Source organism: Coffea arabica, chromosome 2e (genome assembly GCF_036785885.1).
Source record: "Coffea arabica cultivar ET-39 chromosome 2e, Coffea Arabica ET-39 HiFi, whole genome shotgun sequence".
NCBI lineage: Eukaryota > Viridiplantae > Streptophyta > Magnoliopsida > Gentianales > Rubiaceae > Coffea > Coffea arabica.
The window spans coordinates 63,748,033-63,765,386 of NC_092313.1; the positions used below are offsets into that span (position 1 = coordinate 63,748,033).

The 17,354-nt window shown below is 35.0% G+C and overlaps 1 protein-coding gene across 1 annotated transcript; it reads right to left on the bottom strand.

Moving 5' to 3' along the window:
- Window positions 1-14,328: 14,328 nt before the first annotated feature.
- On the bottom strand, window positions 14,329-16,059 carry LOC140036392 (uncharacterized). Its single transcript, XM_072077780.1, has 4 exons — window positions 15,963-16,059; window positions 15,630-15,846; window positions 15,386-15,479; window positions 14,329-14,949 (listed from the first exon to the last, which is right to left on the bottom strand). The coding sequence occupies exons 1-4, from the start codon at window positions 16,057-16,059 to the stop codon at window positions 14,329-14,331; spliced, it is 1,029 nt and encodes a 342-aa protein (XP_071933881.1).
- Between the last annotated feature and the right edge of the window lie 1,295 nt (window positions 16,060-17,354).

Sequence of the window (17,354 nt, forward strand, 5' to 3'; positions counted from 1 at the left end):
TGCTTGAAATCTAAGTTTTTTGTTTTTGGATTTCTTGGGTTTGTGTTACACGCACAAATATTTACCATGGGCATTTTAGTAATAAGGAAACTTTGTATTTTTCTTTTTGCGTTTGTTTTTTCTGTTCAGATTGCATGTAACCAATTAATAGAAACAGTAAGGCCATGCATGGAAAGTTTACGTACTGATCACATGCATGGCACCAGAAATAGAAAGTTAGGAAAAGGAATGGCAGTGGAGTTAGTTATAACTAACTCTCCCTCCACCGCCTCTCTACTAGTATTAAAGATCAGTAGAGCCAAAGGGAATATCATTGAACAATTTTGTATCAAATTCATTTTCCCCAATTTTCTTTTCTACATCTGATCATCAATAATATATTTTCCCTCATCATCAAGAGGTGTTCTCCATTTTTCATCTCTTCTGGTAGGGAGCCTTTGGTCTCTTTCTGCCTTTTGTAACAGTGGTATTACGCGCACAAATATTTATCATGGCCATTTTAGTAATAAGGAAATTTGGTATTTTTCTTTCTGCGTTTGTTTTTTCTGTTCAGATTGCATGTAACCAATTAACAGAAATAGTAAGGCCATGCACCGAAAGTTTACGTGCTGATCACATGCATAGCACCAGAAATAGAAAGTCAGGAAAAGGAATGGCAGTGGAGTTAGTTAGAACTAACTCTCCCTCCACCGCCTCTCTAGTAGTATTAAAGATCAGTAGAGCCAAAGGGAATATCATCGAACAGTTTTGTAACAAATTCATTTTCCCCAAATCTCTTGTCTACATCTGATCATCAATAATATCTTCTCCCTCATCATCAAGAGGTGTTCTTCATTTTTCATCTCTTCTGGTAGGGAACTTTTGGTCTCTTTCTGCCTTTTGTAACAGTGGTATCAGAGCTGGGTCACTCCAGCTCAGTAGGAAATTCCAGGAAGCAATGGCAGAAGGCACGAGAGGTCAAGAAAATAGGAAGTTCAAAGAAACTGTCAGAAATCTGCTAAAGGAGCAGAGAGAGCAATTAGAGCGAGAATTGGAAGCAATCAAAAGCTTGGTGTTAGAGGTTTGCAGCCAGAGGAGTCAAGGACAGCAAGGATCTCCTCACATTTCTGAGAATGATAATCAAAGAAGTCGGAGGGGTAGCTATCAAGCTCCAACTAGGTTTTCGAGCATAGAATTTCCCAAATTTGGAGGTTTAGACTTCAAAAGCTGGTTATACAAGTGTGATCAGTTTTTTGAAATTGATGAAACCCCATTAGAAGCCAAGGTCAGAATTGCTGCCATGCATTAGGAGGGCAAGGCTCTCTAATGGCATCAAGTTTTCATGAAGGCTAGGATCTCCAGAGATCTACCTTCATGGGAGGAGTATGTACGGGCCTTGGGATCAAGATTTGGAGATTGTCTTTATGATGATCCCATGGGAGATTTAAAGAGCTTGAAGCAGAGCAGGTCAGTGAATGAGTACCAGGAATCATTTGAAGAATTGCTAAACAGAGTAGATCTCCCTGAGCAATACGCGGTAAGCTGCTTCATTAGGGGATTGAAGGAAGAAATTCAGCTGGCAGTGAGAATGTTCATGCCACGTGATCTACAGCACGCTGTGAGATTGCCAAGAATTGAGGAAGCCAGGATTCCGAATGCTTGGAAGCAAAGTAAGTTTTCTGGACCATCCCGAGTGAACACTTCTTATTCCCCAAATGCAGGTTCCAGCAGCAATTATCCCAGGCAAAATAGCTCTAACAATGCTCCCCTACTACTCAAACCTAGGGAAAGAGGAGCAAGTGATGTGGAAGGACAAAAATGAAGCTCTAAATTCATGAGTACTGCGGAGATGGATGAAAAGAGGGCCAACGGACTATGCTATTGGTGTAATGAAAGGTATAGTCCTAGCCATCAGTGCAAAAGAAGGCAGTTATACAGGATTGAGTATGTGGAAGATGCGCTGGACGAACGGGAACCAGAACTCCTTGAGGATGATGAGCAGGTGCTGTTAACTAAAGGCAATTTGGCACAAATCTCTACAAATGCCATGTGTAGTTTAATGGTTCCCAACTACAGAACTATGAGAATACATGGACAGATTAGCAAAAAGGCTTTCAGCATTCTGATAGACTGTGGGAGTTCTCACAATTTTTACACCCCAACGTGGTAAGGAAGTTTGGCTTGAGAACAGTATAAGTTGCTCCTGTTAGGGTAGTAGTAGCTGATGAAAATTCCCTCACTACAACTACCCTGTGTCTCGGGTTCCAATGGAAAATGCAGGGGCAAGAGTTTGAAGGAGATGTATTGGTCTTGGCTATAGGTGGTTGTGAAGTAGTGTTGGGAATGCAATGGCTGTCAACTCTGGGAGAAGTCAAGTGGAATTTTGTAGAATTGAGAATGGAGTTTGTGCAAAAGGGGAAGAAGGTGGTGCTGAGAGGGTCCAAGCAACAACCAGTTCAGGTGATTTCAAAGAAGCAAATGCAGAAACTCCTGACCAAACTTGAACAAATTGAATCTGCTCAACTGTGTTTGGTGACTGCTGAGGGGGATCGCAGAGATTTGACAGCAGCTGGTGCCCCCAAGATTGATAGCCTCTGTGCCACCATGAACTCTGATGAGCAAGTAAAAACTTACCAACACCAACTTGAGTCACTTCTATCGAAATATAGTGATGTGTTTGAAGAACCTATGGAGTTACCTCCTGTTAGGATGCATGATCATAGGATTTATCTTAAGGAGGGTGTCCAACCCATTAATGTTAGACCATACAGATATCCCGCATTTCAAAAGGGTGAAATTGAGAGACTAGTGACTGAGATGTTGAATAATGGCATTATTAGACCCAGTAATAGTCCATTTTCCTCTCCTGTGGTGTTGGTAAAAAAAAAAAGATGGTACCTGGCACATGTGTGTGGATTACAGGGAGGTTAACAAGGCCACAATGAAGGATAAATTTCCTATACCACTGGTTGAGGAGCTCTTTGATGAACTCTTTGGAGCTGTCATCTTCACCAAACTGGATCTAAGGTCTGGATATCACCAGATAGGATGCATTCTGAAGATATTGCCAAAACTGTATTTTGAACTCATGATAGGCACTATGAGTTTATAGTTACGCCATTTGGTCTAACCAACGCACCCTCAACATTTCAGAGCTTAATGAATGACTTATTCAGACCCTTTTTAAGGAAATTCTTGCTGGTCTTTTTTGATGATATCTTAATATACAACAAATCCTAGGATGAGCATCTACAACATATGACAAAAGTGTTTGAGACATTGCTCAAACACCAGCTCAAGGTGAAGAAGAGCAAGTGCTCCTTTGTTGTTGACCAAATTGAGTATTTGGGACATGTAATTTCGGCAGAAGAGGTTAGTGCAGATCCTCAGAAAATTGCATGTATACAACAGTGGCCTACACCTGTTACAATTAAGGAGTTGAGGGGTTTCTTGGGTTTAACAGGTTATTATCGCAGATTTATCAAAGGATATGGACAGATTGCTAGACCCTCGATTGATCTTCCCAAAAAGAATGCTTTTATATGGCATGATGGAGCAACTGCATCATTTGATCAGCTGAAAACTGCGATGACATCTCCTCCTGTATTAACTCTGCCAGATTTTTCTCCGGAGTTTGTGGTGGAAACTGATGCTTCCAACTCAGGCATTGGAGCTGTTCTGTTGCAACGTGGGAAACCACTAGCTTTTTTCAGCAAGGCTTTAGCACCCAAGCATCAAGACTTGTCAGTGTATGAGAAGGAAATGTTGGCTATTGTTAATGTAGTTCAGAAGTGGAGACCATATCTATTAGGGGGCCATTTCGTCATCAAAACTGACTACCAGAGCCTTAAATACTTGATGGATCAAAAGATCTCAACACTAAGTTAGCAGAAGTGGTTGTCAAAGTTGATGGGATATGACTATGAAGTCCAGTTCAAAAAGGGTACTGAAAACATCACTGCTGATACCTTATCCAGGCAACCTCACACACCAGTGACCTCATGGTCTCTCCATGGAATTACCACTTAGATACTAGCAGAAATACAACAATCATGGCAGACAGATCCTAAGATGCAGGAAATTATTCAACAGCTACTCTCAACTGACACCTCCAGAGTCAAGCACTATAGTTGGGACAATCAAATGTTAAGAAGGAAAGGAGAGGAAAGCTGGTGGTAGGAGCTGACATGGTGCTCAAGGACAAATTAATCAAATTTTGGCATACTAGCTCTTTTAGAGGACATTCTGGAGTTCAGGTGACTTATCACAAGCTGAAGGGCACCTTCAATTGGAAGCACATGCATAAGGATGTTTACACTTTTGTTGTTGCTTGCGATGTTTGTCAAAGACACAAAGCTGATTTGGCAGCTTATCCAGGTCTGGTGCAACCTCTACCTATACCCGATAGAATTTGGACAGATATCTCTACGGATTTCATCGAAGGCCTCCCAAAATCTCAAGGCAAACAAGTCATTATGGTGGTAGTAGATTGGCTGAGTAAATATGCACATTTTGTGCACTATCTCATCCCTATTCAGCACTGGAGATTGCTCAATCTTTCATGGATCACATCTTCAAATTACATGGTCTTCCTCAGACCATTGTGAGTGACAGGGACTCCATATTTCTTAGCAATTTCTGGAAGGAACTGTTCCAACTGTTAAAGGTCCAATCGCAGTTTTCTAGCTCCTATCATCCACAATCTGATAGGCAAACGGAAGTGATGAACAGGTGTTTGGAGGGGTATTTGCGTTGCATGGCTAGTGAGCAACCACAATCATGGTACTCCTGGCTACCCTTGGCAGAATTTTGGTACAACACTAATTTCCACTCAGCCACCAAGATCACCCCATTCCAGGTGATCTACAAGCAGCCACCTCCCATTCACATCCCTTATCTGCCTGTTCTGCTGTGGTTGAGGTCGTAGATAGGAGTTTGGCTGCCAGGGAAAAGGTACTCCATCTCCTTAAGCATAACCTTCGAAGGGCTCAACATCGCATGAAACAGATAGCTGATGCACATAGAACTGACAGAGAATTTGGAATTGGAGATTTGGTTTATGTCAAACTGCACCCTTATAAACAACACTCCCTCAAATCCTCTAGCTGTCAGAAACTAGCTCCAAGGTATTTTGGCCCTTTTCTGGTCATCAAACGAATAGGGAAGGTGGCCTACAAACTACAACTTCCTGACCATGCACGTATCCACCCAACCTTTCATGTCTCCTTGTTAAAGAAGAAGGTGGGATCTCACGTTGTCACACCACAATTACCATCTACCATCACTGATCAAGGCCACTTGTTACTCGAACCAGTAGCCATTCTAGACAGGCGCATTGCAAAGCGAGGAAATCTAGCAGCAACTTAGGTTTTGGTCCAATGGAGTAATTCATTTCCAGAGGATGCAATGTGGGAATTCTTGCATGACTTAAAGCAGAGGTTGCCTACCTTTAGTCCTTGAGGACTTTCTCAGGAGGGAGCATCTGTTACGTGCACAAATATTTACCATGGGCATTTTAGTAATAAGGTAACTTTGTATTTTTCTTTCTGCATTTGTTTGTTCTGTTCCGATTGCATGTAACCAATTAACAGAAATAGTAAGGCCATGCATGGAAAGTTTACGTGCTGATCACATGCATGGCACCAGAAATAGAAAGTCAGGAAAAGGAATGGCAGTGGAGTTAGTTATAACTAACTCTCCCTCCACCGCCTCTCTACTAGTATTAAAGATCAGTAGAGCCAAAGGGAATATCATCGAACAGTTTTGTAACAAATTCATTTTCCCCAAATCTCTTGTCTACATTTGATCATTAATAATATCTTCTCCCTTATCATCAAGAAGTGTTCTCCATTTTTCATCTCTTCTGGTAGGGTGCTTTTGGTCTCTTTTTGCCTTTTGTAATAGTTTGATGTTAGTTTTCTTTGAGGTAAAGTGGAGACGACAATGGTGGCCTAAATTTCATATTTTTTATTTGATTCAAGAAGACGGAAAAGTGCTTGTTGAAGCCTTGCAACCGACAAGTTCTAAAAACATGAGGTAGAAGAAGAGTTATAGGGTTTTGAGGGATATATTATGAGTTTGGGAAAAGTCTTACTATTGGGTCTATTAGAATTGAGATAGTCAACGTTAGGTGACTAATGGGAGGTGATGTGGTTTAGACTGTTAAGTTATAAATTCCTAATTGTGACGACCCTACCTTCCTTCTAGGGTGTACACAAGAGTTTGTGCGGACCGTCTGCCCAACTCTCGCCAGGACTCACTCACTTACTCAATCAACTCTCAAGATTAATCATTCAAACCTCCAAATAACATTTAAGTTCTACAATTCAACCAAAATATAAACTTATTTACAACCCAAAAGTCAAACGTATGATACAACATCAAATGTCAAAATATATCCTATCAACCAAAAGTATAAATACAAGAGGGTTATACACTCTAGTTCACATTTAACTGCTTCAGACCTCCATTCCTGTAAGGAAAACAAAAACTAAAGGAATGAGCTACAAGCCCAGTGAGGTTCCTAAACAAGCAATCAGGTAGAGAAACCATGAAAATATGGCATTTAACAGTTTGAACACTTTGCGCAATAATATCCAGTTATTCAAGAAATAATCATTCCATCATTGGAAGGATACGTGCTCACTTGGATCCATTTATTCAAGTCATTCATTCATTCATTCGCCAACCATTTTTCTTATCCCTCCAATATTAGAAAACGTTTGCAAGTGAAAACTTCTTCAGTGTTCTTGTCATTCATTCATTGATATCACTGTATTGAATCCACTGGCCAGTTCTCCACCAGACTTCGTGGTAATACTCAAGTGTACCAAACATTGTTCCAGGGTCACCAGCCGCCTGACCGAATTTGCTTCTGGCTCGAGTCGACTAGCAACGAAGGGTAAGGGCCCAGTTCAACCAAAAGACTTACATTCATGCATAAGTAGCATTCAATCATTGAAAATTCACTTTTGCTTGGGTTGAGTGCGATAAAGTACACACTCGCTCATCGAAAATCCATTTAGCAATCATTGAAAAGCATTTAACATTCTGGTAATATTCACAACATTTCACATAGTCATTTAAAGCATACACATGCAAGGAACACTCACCGATCAATCGTAATCTTTCACTTTAACCCTGATTCGTCCTCCTGAACTCTCGCGAGTCTTGTGGTCATATACCATAGTAAAAGACTAGCAAGACGAATCCAAAATGCATGAAGAAATTGAGGTTTCAAAACTTCATTTAGAAGATGCATCAATTTATAAGTTTTATGCCCATATAACTTATAAAAAATATAACATTTTCTTGTGCAAATCGAGGAGAAAATCTCATGCACATACTAAATCAATGTTTCAAAAGTCATTTGGACACACGGGCATCGATTATAATCAAACATTTGAAGAAATTAGGTTAAGACTTTCAAAGTAAAAAATTGGAAATTGTCCGACCGGAAAATGATTTGAAGAAACTCATTTCCTTTCATTTAAACCTCTTGTCTTTGCTCAAAAGTAGCACACACATAAAGAAATAAATTGTAACAAGTGTTTTGAGTAAAATCATAAACAAGGGGAAAACAAAAATGTCCTAAATTCACACCTAAAGCCTCGCTTGTTAATATCAATGGAAAATCATGTAAATGGAACATATATAAATAGATGTCGTGGCTTAGTAACCCTATGCAACTCCTTTTTGTTTTTGGGAAGAAAACGAGTAAAATATTTTAAGTTCAAAACTTGACATATGTAACTAAACATCATGTTTAAAATGCTCATCACGTTCACCATGCAAAATGTATAAGTTTTAGTAAAATTTAGCTCATATACCACCACTAGAGTGGACTCAAGCATTTCTAAGCAAACTAAGTCCAACGCATCAAAAAATCACATTTCCAATCTCACTTTCACTCACTTATACTACAAGAAAATAAATGGACAGCATTTCCCCTGTTTTTCCTTACATTTTCCTCCAATTCCACGGCTACAATCTCATAGCAAAACAGCCCCAAACAAGTCCACAATTCATAAGCTACAAAAGGGTCCTTGTTTTAGCCACAAAACTAGCTATAGTAGGCATATATCTAGCATATATTTAACACATATCTAAGATGGAAATTTAAACCCTAAGCTGGAATTTAACACCAAGAGCTAGAAATCCTTCAAGTGAAACCAAACATACATGTTCAAGCTGGAAAATCCTCATGGCAAGACTAAAGTTTCATAGCAAAGCTGGAAATTCTCAACCAAAGCTGGAAATTTGGAACTAAAGCTGGAAAATCCTTATTTGGAAGCTAAAAAGTCATATTAAAACTAGAAATCTTCATATCATCTCTCTCAAGTCTATAGCAAAGCTAGATATAATCATCTCATGGCTGAAAAATATGAATCAAAGCTAGAAAAGTTCCACCAACTTCACAACCCATGAAATCTTTCATAAAACTTCCATATTCAAGTAATATATCCACTTAAATGCAAGATTAAAGGGAAAAAGTAGTTCCTTGCCAAGAATACCTTCAATTCCTAAGGAGAGTAACAAATCACAGCTTTCTTCTCCAAAATCACACCACACCAAGCTCCTTCCTTTCTTGTTGCAACCTTCTATGGAAGGATTTAGGGTTTGAGGTTGATTTTCCCACAAAATCTTGCTAGGAATCAAGATGAAGCTTGAAGGAGTTTTTCTCTCTTCCTCTCCTCTCTCTCTCGGCCAAGCTAGCAAGAAAGTGAAGTGTTTTTTGTTCAATTTTACAAGATGAAGACTAAGAATAGTCTTGGTCAAGACCTTGGATGGATCTTTGACAAATGGCAAAATCACAAGTATTTCCACCAAATATCTTTCTTTTCCTCAAATATCTCCTAATACTCCTTTTTACAAAATTCTCTTTGTACAAAACTTCCTCATTTCCTCACAATTTATACCACACACCCCACTAGTTGGTCGAATTGGAATAACTCCCCTTTGAAAATCATCATGCAACAAATTAAAGGAGCAATAAGGTAACAATCATTCCTCAACCATTAAATCAATCAACCGTTAAACCCTAAGCCCTAAATCAATGCAAATAATTTAAGAGAAAAGTTAAACAAATAGATTTCGGGTCCTCACACTAATTATTAAATCAATGTAGTCTAATTATATTGATTTTTCGCAAGTATATAAGTCAAAAGAATATAGGGATAATTAAAGCGATCGCATAGGGATTTGGTTAATTACTATGCCTTTCTAAACGCACTTTATTATCTAAACAACAAAAATACCATAATAAATAATACTACAAATTAAACTAATTGGTGGGTGTCAAACCAGCAAAAATAAAATTCCTACTCTTAAGTCACGAATTAAGTCCACTATGGTACTGGAGCAGGGACTTAAGCTGTGCAATAGGTTACCAGCTTTACCCTGGTGCCAGAGTTTGCTTGATCCGATATACCAAAGTATCTTAATTACGTGAAAGATAAAATTCGAATATAGCAGTGAGCAGGGTCGAATCCACAGGGACTTGGGAATTTATTTTGAATGAATCTAACATTAAATAAAAATGGGGGGATTGATATGAAACTACCTAATTTAATTGCTCAAATTAAAAATAAGACAATCGCAGATAAAATAAATAACAATAAATATAAAGTAAATTAACGGAAGGAAAATCTCTAGTCAAAGGTATAATCTCCACTAATGGTTCGAATCATTGATCACAGATGCAGAGATAAAATCTTTCATTTACAAATAAATTGGTTATGGTTGTCAACAAGCTTTGACAACCTGCCTAACCTTCCTAATTCGATAACCACAACAAGCTCTGTGGTTATTGCCCTAGCCAATTAAGCAGTCCTAAACACGCTCTTAGGATTTAACCTATTGACAGCATTAATCATTAGACTGGCCACCAATTATAACCAACAAACACACACGCTCGGTTTATTTAGGCTATATCATATATTTCCGCAACAACAATTCAAAAGTTTCTACTACAATTGAATCGTGTCACTTGCCACATGCACTAAAATTACCCAACAATTACGGATTGAGCACTCTTAGATGGCTGTTAATTACTCACACAATTAAACAGTGATCAAGTATTTAATTGCAAGAAATAATCATATACATAAGTGAACAGGAAATATATAAATACTTGCAAATTAAAGAACGTTGGCAAATCAATTCGATCTCACAATTTTGTCGAACCAAAGCTTCGATTTAACCTCTGACTGGATGAAGAAATTAGCCACTCCTCATAGTTGAATTGCAGCCAAAAGTACTACTCGAGTTCTTAATTGAAAAAGGAAAATAAATTGGGAAAAGGAAGGAAAAACGGAACGGAACAGAATGGCCTGCGTTGATTTTCAGAGTCTTCTCCCCTGTCGTTTTCTCCTTTTTCTTTTTTCTAATCCTCTTCAGTTGAACCAGAGGTCTTGTTTTTACCTAGCGTCCCCCAGGGCTTCTTTAGCGTTTCTTTCTTTTTTTTCCAAAAATGGGCCTCGTGTGCAATTGAAGCTCAATGGGATGCGGGCTTTCTACTGCATCAGTTGTACTATTCTTTGCTGTAAACTAACCAAAAGCAAAAGCCCAAAACGCTTGCTAACTTGATGCAGTAACAATCATCAACACCCCATCATTCCTGATATAGCGGTTTTCAAGTATCAACTAAGAAACTTGTATCAAGATTTTCTTAATGGAATTTCCTCAATTAGGCTTCAATTTCTCCTTTTCTGCCTCAATTGACTTGAAGTTCCTAGAAATCACACAAAAATTCAAATATAAGTAGAATCTAGCAAATTATCACAACATTTGGTCAAAATAAAGGGGAAAATATTAACAAATAAACTGTCTAATTTGCACATTAACAAATTCCCCCACACCAAGACAATACTTGCCCTCAAGCATTCACTACCCAAAAATCACAGTCAAGATCACAAATACTTGAATAGCTCCATAAACTTGCACAAGTGTCAAATCTTCTCAACAATTTCACCAAAATGAGGATGTTAAAAACTTGACAAACCTCACATGGATAGCAGTGTATACACTCAACCACTCAAAATATGGAAAGGATGTTTATATCACTCAAATCAACAACATAGAATGATTTTACCATATGCTTGCTAATATATCAAATCTTCATCACTTTAATGAACTTGATACAAAAATCAAAGGGTCTTTTATTAAGGATGTAATGGGACTTGGGTTAAATGTTAGACAAAATGGACCTTTAGGCTAATAATGTCAAAAGAAATACCAATAGCTCATTGCATGAAATGAATCGCCCTTTTTTTTTCAATCCCCTAACTCCAAGGCACATCAAACAATCGAAGCCAACTCTACATAAGAACCTTCACACAGGCATCAACCCAACTTTCTCAACACTACTACAAGGACACTTCCATATTTTTTTTGTTTTTTTTTGTTTTTGTTTTTGTTTTTTGTTTTTTGTTTTTTGTTTTTGTTTTTTTTTTTTTGTGCAGCAAAACATAACTAAACTTGAAAGATAAACACAACTGCCAAATCCTTATAGCAATACTTGATAATTTTCACGCAATAAAACTCAGGCATCCTTTTGACTCAAAGTTCAATAATAAAGTTCAAATAAAAAGGTTTAGGGTGCAAATTTGGGTATCAGACAAAGAAACAGTCAAGGCTCAGATTGGTTAACTAGGTGAAATATGATCAAGGTAGGCGTTTAGAAAGTCAAAAGGGGTTAAACCTAATTGCCCTTCTCATATTAATGCCTCAAATTCAAACGTGGTCTCGACATGCATAACAAAGCAAGTTCTAGAATATCAAATCATGTGTGATATCACTCATTCAAAGCAAATAGAGCAATTATAAATGTAATGCTCATTAGGCCCAAAAGCTCACCAAAAAAAATGAAAATATGTCAAATTTTTAAACACCCTTCATTTGAATCAATAGTCAAGAAAACACATTACTTGCACTAGCAATAGAATACCATTCACACTTGCATCTTGACTGAATCAATATGAATCTCAAAAAGTCTTGAAAAATCAGAAACTAGACGAATTAACTCAAAAACTGACCAAAAATACTCAAAATTTTTTCTCTTTTTCATTTTTTTTGAAAAAAATACCAAACTAGAAATTAAAAATCAACATGATCTCCCTCCCCCACACCTAAACATTGCCTTGTCTTCAAGGAAAAAATAAAAATAAAGTGTAGAAAGAAAGAAATACTCCCATGAAGAAATACTAAAGTTTTCGGTGGAAAAGGAGGTTGAAAACGAACGTGCTCGAAATAAGTTGCCATGTTCTGACCCATGCGGGACAAACGTCGATCCATCTGTTGGCTCTGCTCCGTACGAGGACCGACTGCTCGGAGATTCTGCTGATGGTTGAAGGCTCGCTGCTGATCTCGGCGAGGGCCAACAGCTGCTGCTTTATTTGATCCTACCTATCACAAAGAAATTATATCACGTAAATCACTTTTAACAAATCAACAAACACAATCAAACTACTAAAAACAATTGGTCCGTTTGGATTCTTGTTTTTGGGGCTGTTTTTGAAAAACTATTTTTCACATTCCAAATGCTACAGTAAATGTGTATTTCAAAAACAACTCCAAAAACACATATCCAAACAATATATCAAAAACAACTCCAAATACATATTTAATATGTTTATTTCAATTAAATATAGGATATATATATTATATTAATTTAAATATATTTATACCAATTACGTATAATATTATATATTATATCAATTGAAATAAATATTATATATTTATATAAATACATTTATTTATATAAATATATTTATGCAATTTTGTTTTATAATAGATATTAATATATATAATATGTATATTTCAATTATGTATATTATATATAAATTATATTAATATTAATGTATACTATATATATTATATATTTGTAATATTATATATTTATATATTTATTTATACATTTTATAAATATTTTATTTTATATAAAATATTTTAGTATACATTTATAATATATTTATATAAATATTATATATTATATAAATTATATATAATATAAATATGTAATTATACATTTCTATAAATATTGTATATTATATATTATATATATTTAATATATACATAATATATATTATATTTATTATACATTTATATAAATGTACATTTATACATAATATATATATTTATGTATATTTATAAAATACATTATATTACGTATTATATATAATATAATACATTTATACATTTATATTAATATACATAATATTAATTATACATTTATACATAATATTAATACATTAATACATTTATATTAATTATATTCATACATTAATAGATAATATTAATATATATTTATAATATATTAATTTATACATGTATATAATATTCATTTATAATTTATACATATTTATTAATATATTTAAATTATCTATTATATATAATATAACACATTTATAAATATTAATATAAATATATAAATATATTTATTTATAAATATTTATAAATGTATTATAAATGCATAAATGTATATAAATTTAAAAATTATAATTTATACATTTATATGATATTCATTTATAATTTATACATTTATAATAATATACATACAATTATAAATACAATTATATTATGTATTATATATAATATAATACATTTATATATTTATATATATAAATATATTTATTTATAAATATTTATAAATGTATTATAAATGCATAAATGTATTTAAATATAAAAATATGAAAATATAAAAATTATAAATTATAAATTATATATTTATATGATATTTATTTATAATTTATACATTTATAATAATATACAGTTATACATTTATAAATATATTTATATTATGTATTTTATATAATATAATACATTTATATATTTATTTATAAATATATTATAAATATATTATAAATGCATAAATGTATATAAATATAAAAATATAAAAATTTTAAATTTTAAATTATAATAAACATTTATATAATATTCATTTATAATTTATACATTTATAAATATATTTATATTATGTATTATATATAATATAATGCATTTATATATTTTTATATAAATATATAAATATATTTATTTATAAATATTTATAAATGTATTAGAAATGCATAAATGTATATAAATATAAAATTATAAATTATAAAAATACTCAAAAATATGTTTTAATAATACCTCTAAAAATAATCTAAAAAACATCTACAGTAAAAGTTTTTCATATAATTTTTGAAAAACAACTAATCCAAACGGACTTGTATTTGAAAAAAGAAATGCTACAGTGCTGTTTTTGAAAAACAACCCCAAAAACAGCTAATCCAAACGGACCCAATAACTCTTGGGTTGCCTCCCACGCAGCGCCTTTCTTTAATGTCTTTGGCTAGACAAAATAATGTTTCAATCAGAGAGTTCAGGCACTGCAAGGGTCACATCCTCAACATTATTAATTTCAAATCCTTCATAAAAAGGTTCGAGACGATGACCAGTAACCTTAAAAATCTTGTCAGTGTGAAGACTTTGAATTTCTACTGCACCATGAGGAAACACATTAGTCACAATAAAAGGTCCAATCCAACGAGAACGCAATTTACCAGGAAAAAGTTTAAGTCTAGAGTGAAAAAGAAGTATTTTTTGACCAATACAAAAAATTTTCCTCGAAATTGCTTTATCATGAAATGCTTTTGTCTTTCCCTTATAAATGATAGAACTCTCATATGCATCATTTCGGATTTCCTCCAACTCTTGCAATTGCAACTTCCTGTGTTCTCCAGCTTCATCCATCCACATATTGTAATTTTTAACTGCCCAATATGCCCTATGTTCCAATTCCACAGGTAGATGACAAGGTTTACCAAAAATTAATCGGTAAGGAGACATACCTATGGGGGTCTTAAAAGCTGTACGGTAAGCCCAAAGGGCATCATCTAAGCGCAAACTCCAATCCTTTCTATTGGGATTCACCGTCTTTTCAAGTATCGACTTGATTTCTTTATTGGAGATTTCTGCTTGACCACTAGTCTGGATGATAGGATGTAGAAACCCGGTGAGTGACACCATATTTTTTCAACAATGCTTCCATTACTTCCATTACTCGATTGCAGAAGTGTGTCCCTCGGTCACTGATAATCGCTCCTGGCGTGCCATACCTGACAAAAATATGAGATTTAATAAAATCAACTACAATCTTAGCATTATCAGTTCTAGTTGCCTTAGCCTCTATCCACTTTGAGACATAATCAACTGCAAGTAATATATACATATTACCAAAAGAGAAAGGAAATTGACCCATAAAATCTATACCCCATACATCGAAAATTTCACAAATCAGTATAGGAGTAAGAGGCATTTGATCTCTATGGTTTAAATTACCTGTCTTTTGACAATTTGCACATGATTTACAAAATAAGTATGCATCACTAAACAAAGTTGGCCAAAATAAACCACACTCTAAAACCTTTCTTGCAGTTCGCTTAGGGCCAAAATGTCCACCACACGCAAATGAGTGACAAAAGGATAAAATTGATGGAACATCTTCTTCAGACACACACCTGCGAATAATTTGGTCAGAACAATATTTTCACAAGTATGGTTCATCCCACACATAATATTTTACATTACTTTTAATTTTTTTCTTTTGAACTCTAGACAAATCATTAGGTAGCGTTCTAGTAACAAGATAATTCACTAAATCAGCATACCAGGGAGTTGTCTTTTGAACTACAAAAAGATGCTCATCTGGAAAATTATCCTTCAAGGGAGCAGGTCCTTCACTATTGATCAAACGACTGAGGTGATCAGCAACCATATTTTCAGCACCCCTTTTGTCTTTAATTTCCAGATCAAATTCTTGGAGTAGGAGAATCCACCTTATAAGTCGTGGTTTGGCCTCTTTCTTGTTGAGCAAATATTTCAAAGCTGCATGGTCAGAATAAATAATGACTTTAGTGCCAAGTAAATAAGAACGGAATTTTTCTAAAGCAAAAACAATAGTAAAAGCTCCTTTTTCGTAGTCGAATAATTGCATTGGGCACCATCCAAGATCCTCGAGGCATAATAAATGACATAAGAAGCTCTGCCCTCTTTCTGGCCGAGTACTGCACCAACAGCAAAATTGCTGGCATCACACATTATCTCGAAAGGAAGACTTCAGTTTGGTGGTCGAACCACTGGTGCTGAAGTCAATGATCCCTTGAGCGTGTCAAATGCACTCTTGCAATTATCATCAAAATGAAATAACACATCCTTTTGAAGTAATTTGCATAGAGGATGGGATATCTTTGAAAAATCTTTGATGAAACGCCTATAAAAACCTGCATGGCCAAGAAAAGAGCGAACTTCCTGCACACTTGCGGGGTAAGGTAAATATTTGATAATTTCTACCTTAGCCTTATCTACATCAATTCCTTTAGCAGATACCACATGGCCTAAAATTATGCCTTGGTCTACCATAAAATGGCATTTCTCATAATTTAAGACAAGATTAGTCTCAATGCACCTTTTAAGAATTTTTGTGAGGTTAATTAAACATTCATCAAAAGAATTACCATAGACAGTAAAATCATCCATAAACACTTCTATGATATTCTCCACATAATCAAAAAATATACTAACCATATACCTTTGGAATGTAGCAGGCGCATTACAAAGACCAAAAGGCATTCATCTATAGGCAAATGTACCAAAAGGGCAAGTAAATGTGGTTTTCTCTTGATCTTCAGGCGCCACTGGAATTTGTAGAAAACCTGAAAAACCATCAAGACAGCAATAATGAGATTTTCCTGCCAACCTTTCCAACATCTGATCAATAAAAGGCAATGAAAAATGATCTTTACGAGTTAATGCATTTAATTTTCTAAAATCGGTACAAACTCTCCACTCATTTTGAACTCGAGTGGGCACTAACTCACCTTTAGGATTTTCAATAACAGTAATTCCTGTCTTTTTAGGAACTACTTGAACAGGACTTACCCACTTACTATCCGAAATGGGATAGATTATACCTGTGTTAAGAAGTTTTAAAACTTCTTTCTTCACTACCTCCATCATTGGTGGGTTCAATCTCTTTTGAGCCTCTCTCGAAGGTTTAGCACCATCTTCTAACAAGATGCGATGCATGCAAGTGGCTGGACTTAATCCTTTTATATCAGCCACTGTCCATCCTATTGCCTCCTTGTGGTCCTTCAACACCCGAATTAGTTTTTCTTCCTCTAAAGCAGTCAATTTACTGGAAATTATTACTGGGAGTGTATCTCCATCTCCCAAGAATGCATACTTTAAATTATCCGGTAACTGCTTTAATTCCACCTTCGGGGCTTGCACAATATATGGCAAAAGTTGTGAATGAGACAAAGGTAATTCCAAGTAAGACACATTGAAAAATTCTGGACAAAGAGAATTCAATTCAAAAATAACTTCCTGCAATT